This window comes from Protopterus annectens, chromosome 6.part0 (assembly GCF_019279795.1).
Source record: "Protopterus annectens isolate FY-2018-M chromosome 6.part0, PAN1.0, whole genome shotgun sequence".
NCBI lineage: Eukaryota > Metazoa > Chordata > Ceratodontiformes > Protopteridae > Protopterus > Protopterus annectens.
In genome coordinates this window covers 227259842-227268230 of record NC_056737.1, presented here as the reverse complement: position 1 = coordinate 227268230, position 8389 = coordinate 227259842, and the positions used below count along the sequence as shown (strand labels likewise).

The 8389-nt window shown below is 40.4% G+C and overlaps 1 protein-coding gene across 1 annotated transcript in view; it reads left to right on the top strand.

The window, feature by feature from the left end:
- Positions 1 to 6393: 6393 nt before the first annotated feature.
- LOC122803807 (extracellular calcium-sensing receptor-like) overlaps positions 6394 to 8389 on the top strand; it is a 267399-nt gene continuing 265403 nt past the window's right edge. The window contains exons 1-2 of the mRNA XM_044073493.1: positions 6394 to 6400; positions 6946 to 7223. Of these exons, the coding sequence (XP_043929428.1) occupies positions 6394 to 6400; positions 6946 to 7223 (285 nt within the window). The remainder of the gene's footprint in view (positions 6401 to 6945; positions 7224 to 8389) is intronic.

Genomic DNA, 8389 nt, shown 5'->3' with positions numbered 1-8389 from the left:
CTGAGTCTGGTGTTCACTCTACTTAATACAGAGAAAAGATTTGAGAAGGACAGCCCACTTAGGTTCTTCCTTCCTCTTTCCTTGCACTTAAACAAATTGCACTTTATTCATTTGCTTTTACTGTATTTGTCTTTCCTCCTACTTTATTTTGCTTTTCTTAAAAGTACTCAATTTTATTTATTCTGCTGCATTTATTACTGCTTGGTAGTAGCCTGAATAAATTGTAACTCTTATTCTAAGTCTTTTGGTTTAAGCACTTGGGCTTCATACAGGCTGTTTTACATTAATAAGGTTTGTGGTCTGCACTGTTGTGGCAGGACAGGTAGCTTACATCCTTCTAAGCTGGGAATTGCTGATTGAAGGCCCAGTGTCTGGTATTCTAAAAGTGTATTAGTTCTGGCTTAATCACTTGGGCTTCAGGCCAGTTATTCTACATTAAGAAGGTTTGTGGTCTGCACTCTTGTGGGAGGAGAGGCTGGATTCTGCCCTTCTGAGCTGGGACTTTCTGGCCACAGGCTTATTGTGCCTGCTTATTAGAACTGTTTCTTTCTGAAATTGGTGCAGCTTGTTGCTACAGCAAAGACCAGATTCAGGCCTGCTGAATCTAGCTTTGTTTGTATAACTTAAGCACTGATCCAGGCCATCTTTTTTGGATAAGGTTCCCCTACACCCTAGTAAGCAGAGGTGTGCAGTTAGAACTTGTCTGATTGAAGACTGCTGGAACATGGCAGAATTTAAAGCTTTTTTTCTGGTTAACTGGGTAACTTGTTTAAATCAGTTTGTTCATTTTCTATTGTTTATATATATATATATATATATATATATATATATATATATACATACATATATATATAAATTGCACTTTATTCATCTGCTTTTACTGTATTTGTGTTTCTTCCTACTTTATTACTAGGGGCATTGACTACAACTCTGATCTGCGATATATAACAATAAGTATCCTTTTCTGTGCATGTAAAGTGTTTTTTGAGTGTATCTGCTTTATTTTCCGAAATAAAACCAAGCAAACAAAAAAAATATATATATATATATATATATATATATATATATATATATATATATATATATACTTGTTTCCCACCTTTCTTAGCTAGTATAGTCCAGTTTTCAGGTTAGTGCTGAATTCATGGCTGTGTTACAAATCTCTGTGTTTGCCCAAACCTTACTTGGATAGAAGGAAGTTCTCTGTTCAGCTGTGAGAGGGGAGCTTTGAGCAGCCTATTTGTCCCTGGAGGAGTGGTGTCAGCCCAGAAATTAGTAGTTTATTGGCCATTTTGGGCTAATTTCTATCTCTTTCATTTCACTGCTATATATACCGTATTTGCCCAGTTTTGCACACCGGGCAGCTACGGTTAGCTATGGTAAAACTATTCCCGGCTCCACAAAGTCTCCTCTTTAATTTTTCCCTTGGAACTAGACAAACTTTCAACTTAAGCACTCAAGTCATTCATTTCTCAGCCTGGCACTTGCTCAAAACTTATAGCAAGCACTTATTATCCCTAGCACTAGACCCTCCTGTACTGTACAGAAGGACAAGGCTCTCTATTCGACCTTACCAGCCATCCAGTAAAACAGTTCACTGTACCAATCCAGGCATGTCCAAAGGGCAGTTTCAGGTGTACTCACCAGTCCAACTGGTGAATCTGGGCATTTTGAGGCAATGTTACAACTGCCTCATGTACACAGACAATCCCCTCCTCCTACCACCAAACACTAATACATGCAAGAGATGCAATTATACAGCCAAACTGGAGGCTAAGCTCATTCAACCCAAGACTGGATCAGACAGTCAAGAGGAGAAGGAAAATACTTGCATCACACCACCAGTCTCAAATAGACCCATTAAAGCAGCACTGGAAAAAACACACATAAATACATGAAAACATACTCAGAGGCTCTAAATAAAAATCTGCAAAACCAACAGAGACCTCCAAAACAAACATCCAAGCAACCTCCACCCCCCCAACACAAATCATGAAACACATACTTCACAAACCCAGTGTGCCATGCAATCACAGCCCTTAAGGCAAAATAACATACCCAACACACTAGTAATAGGTGACTCTATAGTCAGGCACACTGACATCCCACTCATTAGGCTGAATAAGGAGAATGTTACTGTTAGTTGCCTGTTGGGTGCCAGGATCTGCCACATAGCACAAGCACTCAGGTCACTCCAGAACAAGTACAAATATGACTCTGTCATTGTCCATGTTGGTGTGAATGACCTGAGCCATACCTCCCTGGATTACATGAAAAGAGACATGGAAGAGCTCTCTGATCACGTAGCCCAGGTTGGTATGACACTGACCCTGTGTAGCATCCTGCCCTCACCAAGAATGATACCATGGAATAAAGAAAAAAATCTTGATTTCAACAATTGGCTAAGTTTCTGGTGTCATTCAAAGGGGATCCAGTGTCTGTCCTCCTGGGATGACATGTACGACAAGCCACACTGCTTTGCTAGAGAAGGCTTGCACCTGTCATACTTAGGCTTTTGGATACTGGCCAAGGCTCTTGCCACCCCCATAGTGCCTTTTTTAGGCAAGGCTCAAAAGACAAACCCACCACCGTAAATAGCACAAGTAACAAAAAACTGAGGGTAATGCTACTCAATGCCAGAAGTCTAAACCTCAAAATGCATGCACTCGAGGCACTCCTCAGTATGGAGAAAATTGATATATGTGCAGTAACAGAAACCAGGTTTAAGGCTCCAGAAAGCACCCCAGCATTACCAGGCTACAACTCATACCATACATTTCGGCCACAGAACCCAAACCAAAATACAAAAGGCAGGGGCGTATCCATATTCATCAAGGATACCCACACCTCCAGGTTAGTTGCACAGCACGATGCTTCAGAGATCATCCATGTGCAACTAACTATGGGCAAAACTGCAATTCAAATTGTAGCTTGCTACAGATCACCCACCAGGTCCCAGGACCCCCATTCTGCATTTCTGGAAACACTGGGAAACATAAAGGTCCTACCAAACACCCTAATATTGGGTGATTTCAATTACCCAAACATTAACTGGGAGAATTATTCAAGTACTAACTCCCTTGCCCAACATCTCCTAGAATTTATAAATTCAAACACCCTGGTTCAACTTGTCAACACTCCCACCAGAGGTGACAACATATTGGACCTGGTCATCACCAACATGGGCAACTGGTGTTCCACACTGGAGGTCAGCCCCTTGCTGGTTAGATCTGACCATAAACAAATCACTTTGGATATCCACATTCCGCCCCCACCCCCAGACAAGAAAACCACAGTGAAAAACTTTTCAAAAGCAAACCACATTACTTAAGACCGAGGTGGAAAGTTTCAAAGCCCCCATGCTGAAGGATAACGCTGTCCAAGCTGCAAAATCCTTTACTAATGCATTCTATGGGCACCTACAAGAATGCATGGATCATGCCATCCCAAGCAAAACCAAGACTCACTCCTCCAAGAAAAGGAAACCAGTCTGGTGGACTCCTGCTATAAACAAGCTATACAATAGAAGAAGGAAACTAGTACAGAAAAGCGTAAAGAAAAGCGTAAAATCCCAAGAAGGGAATACATCCCTGATCAGTATCAGCAAGAAACTATGATCCCTCATAAAATCATCCAAGGTGAGCTTTGAAAGAAAAATTGCCAAGGACTCCAAAGATAACCACAAGGCATTCTTTAGCTATGTCAAGGATCTAAGTGGCAATGCTTAGATCTGCTCAGAGTTAGTGCAGAATGGCACAAAATACACTGAACCGACCGATATCGCCAACATCCTGGCAGACAGGTTCAGCACAAACTTCACACCCCTCTCACCCCCAAAAGGGCCCATAACCATACCAGAAGAATGTACAGCCCCTGAAATCACAGACACTCAAGTTAAAACAGCCCTCTCCAAAGCCAAAAACACAACATCAATGGGACCGGACGGTGTCCCAGGCTGCGTCCTACATGAGCTCAAAGACAAACTATCCCCTCCCCTAAACACACTGTTCAAACTCAGCCTTTCCACAGGCTATGTACCCATAGAGTGGCACACAGAAATGGTTATTCCACTCCACAAAAGTGGAGCCACAACAGACCCCAGGAACTATCACCCTATAAGCCTGACTAGCTTGATCTGCAAGGCTATGGAGTGCATCATCATGGAACTCATTAACAGAGACATTGGGTACCTCCAAACACTGGACCCTACCCAGTTCAGCTTTGTTAAGGGCAGATCGTGCCTCCTAAACCTGGTGGACTTCTTTGAGACAGTTACCAAGGTTATAGATGAGGGAAAGATGGTACACACAGCCTACCTAGACCTTGCTAAGGCCTTTGACACCATTCCCCATTCTGGTATTATAGACAAGCTCACCAGCCTGAACATAAACCCCTATGTCACAAGATGGATTGCCAACTGGTTCACGGTTAGAACCCACATGGTGAGAGTTGTGGGAGCTAGGTCCGACTCTAAACTGGTTAAAAGTGGCATTCCCCAGGGCTCAGTCCTAGGACCCCTTCTGTTCGGCATATACTTCTCAGAGGTACAGGCAAGCACAGGAGGACTATGGCTGACCAAGTTCGCAGACGACTGCAAACTAGGGGCTATAATTGACTCTCCAGATGACACAGACATCCTCCAAAAGGGTCTCACTGAGATGGATACCTGTTGTCAAAATCATGGCCTCAAGCTAAATGCCAAAAAGTGCATAGTCATCCCCTTTGGAAAAAACAAAGTACCCACAAACTACCACATAGGTGGTAGTCCCCTAAATATGGAAGACGTAATAAGGGATCTGGGGACCCAAGTAGATAGTAATCTCACCTTTGATAATCACATTGCCAAAGTGGTTAGAAAATCCTTCTACGTGGCCCACCTAATCATAAAAAGGGTTCGCATCCAGGTCAAAAGAGATCATTGTGCCCCTCTACTCATCACTCATCAGACCCGTCATAGAGTACAACGCCCCATTTGGGATGTACCTTACAAGACACCTGCAACAGCTGGGAAGACCACAGATGTACCTCACCAAGAGGATCATGGCCTCAAACAGATGCTCTATGCAGCTTGACTGAAGAAACTACAGCTGTACTCGGTTGCATACCGCCTACTCAGAGGTGATCTCTGCCTGACATACAAGGCCATGTCCAAACCCAGAATTGATGGACATGCTCCACCTAAAGAAAACCTTATCCCCTCGAGCCATACGCTCTAGGGATCTAAACTTCACCACAACAATAAATAGGATGTGCTGGAGGGATAGATTCCTGTCCCAGAGACTTCCCATGCTTTGGAACACGATCCCAATCTACATTAGGCAGAGCTCCTTGCTAACACTCTTCAAAAAAAACCTTGATGAGTGGATGGGAAACAGAAAGTTTACGTCGGGGATCACTTCAGTGGCTCTGGTGGACAGAGGCACAGGGAACTAATCTAAGGGGGTGGCAAAAGACAACACATTCTGGCTAGGCCTATAAAAGCCTTTGGGCAGATAGCCTAGTACCTATCTATGAACCTATGAAAAATTATGCAGTTGTTTTTCATTTTGTTACAGGTAAACAGGGGCTTGGATTGACCAATCAAATTTAATTGATGTGGAGTACTATTTGCAGTGTCCTTTGCTGTCAGGTGGGTAACTGTCACTGGAAAGGGCTCTGTGTATAACAAATGCAAGTCAACAAATTGTTTCTATTACTATCTTCAAGTATGACTCATTGAGGTAATCCATGCTGTGACCATACCTCTCAACTGTACAGATTTTTGCAGAATGTCCAGATTTTCCCTCATGTTCTTGATCTGTTTTTCATAAAATTGTGTTTTTTTTCCTAGAAAATTAGTGCAAATCATTTAAGATTGAAGTTAGAAAATAATGTCAGACATTTGAAGTTTCAGGCTTCATACCCTTCAGAAAATCCATGCTAATGCAAAACATGTTATTTTATTACCTAGGTTTGTAAAAGTAATATTTAAAATTTGCCCGTATTGTTAGGCCTTTGTCCCACTTTTATTTATGGCTTTGTCCAGATTTCTTGCTCTAAGAGGTTGAGAGGTATGGCTGTGACCAATTGGTCACTGGTTTGTCCTCGCACACAGGATAATTACTTCTACCATGACTCTTGGAGTAGGTCCTCTTTTTGATACTTTGGAGTTAGAAGGCTTAACTTTTTTAGACCTTGTCATCTGGACCTTTTCCAGCTGCAACCTTCAGGGAAGCTTAATTTAGTGATTTGGGGATTATCCCAACTGTTAACTATTATAAGGCTTGCAAAGTTTGACATACCATATATGTGCAAATTATTCAGTAGTGTGGGCCCATAACACTCTTACACCTCCTGTGACAAGACAACCTCTCCTTCCTGTGACTGAAAATAAGTTTCCTGCTATGGGTAACTATGTCAGGTACTCTGATCTCGAATATTGTGTTCTTGCTTCCTGTGTTGCAGGATATGATAACTCATCGGGAAGTCCCCAAAATGCTATCTTTTTGAATTCCACACAAGAAACAATTTTTTATTTTAACAGTGTGTTCTATTTTTTGTTCTATACTCGCCACACTTATTTTCTACTTTTGCTTGTCTGGGGTACTGGAATTATTTTAATTTGTACAACGATTATATTAAGTATTTAAAACTATGTCTGAAGAGGGTACTGAAATTATTTTAATTTGATTAGTATGCTTCTTAGATTGCATAAGGATTTTAATACTATAAATAAGTAGATAAATACATGCATACATACATACGTAACTAAATACCTAAAACATGAATAAATAAATGACAGGAAATTGAAGGCTCCAGCAAATCGATGAACCCTTTCAGTTATGCTTTGTGTGTAGAAGACTATATGCACTGCAGTATTTTACAATATGCTAATATACTGTCAAAAGTATTATTTAGAATTCTGAGTGAACATGTGCTTGTGTTTTTTGAGATTTCATTTTACAGTATATGAAAGACTTCTGGCCATGCTGTTTGCAACTGAAGAGATCCACAAAGACCTACAGCTACTGCCAAATATTACACTTGGATATGTGATTTATGATTCCTGTACAACTGTTGCAGGAGCTCTTGAGGGTGCAATGAGGATGCTTACAGGGCAGAGAAAGACAATTCCAAATTATCAGTGTCAGCGTCTTTCTTCAGCAGTAGCTGCGATTGCTGAGTCATTCTCCTCAACATCGATTCCCATTGCTAGGCTACTGGGACTCTACAGATTTCCCCAGGCAAGTCACAAAAGCATTACTTTTTAATTTATATGTAATGAATATCATTATATAACATTTTTAGACCATTAATGTGACACAGTTACATTAACTAATCTATTCTATGTTACACAATGCATAACAATACAATGCACATCACAGACAGCTATCAAAATAATAAATGGCTCTTGGCATCACCAAATTCTATTGGGTCCTGTAGACAGGAAGGTCCATTTGTAAAGATAATTTATGATGACTGAATGCTTGGCTTACCTAATTGTCTAGTGATTGTTATAGATGTATAGACCGCTTTAGTTTTTTTCTGGCCAAGTATATATCATCAGCATACTAATAACCATCTGGCAGCTAACATGATGATTTAGAATCACCTTTCTCTATGTTTCTCTATTAGTTCTTATTTTTTTAATGCAATAGTATAGTCTGTGATGATATGAGCTAGTGCCAGCATAGCTAGCTGGAATTTCGTAAAGAATGATATCCTTTAAATATCAAACATATGTGTACAAGATACTTGTGTTACAAATGTCTTGGAACTGTACAGCATTTGAATATCAAACTGATTTGTACAGATGCTTATGTTCAAATGTATTAGCAAATGTACTCGAACTGTATGGCATTTGAATATGAAACTGATTTGTACAGATGCTTATGTTACAAATCTATTAGAACTGTATAGTATTTGAATACCAAACTGACTTGTACAGATGATTATCTTACAAATGTTTTAGAATTGTATGGCATTTGAATATCAAAATGTATTTGTAAAATTGCTAGTACTGAAAAATTTATCAACAGTGGGTTATGCTGGACATAAAGGAAATATACATGCAGGCAGTAACTGATTAAATGTATATACTGTAACCCAGAACACTGGAACAGCAGAGGTTAACCAGCTAGCTTACTTTACGAGAAAATAATGGAAATAAACCATTAAAATGTCATCCCACTGGTGTCAGTGGTGAAGATTGATGCTCCTTTATCACTAGCCCAAAAAAGGGTTGTCACATAATGGTGGTCTATCTGCAGATTTCAGAATAATGCAACTTTTTTGGGAATCCTTCTCCAAACTTGAGCATTACACTACCTCCTGCACACCCTATGGACTCATTCCTTCCACTATAAGATAGAGCCGTTCAACCTGTTGAAAGTGATAACATCATTCAGGA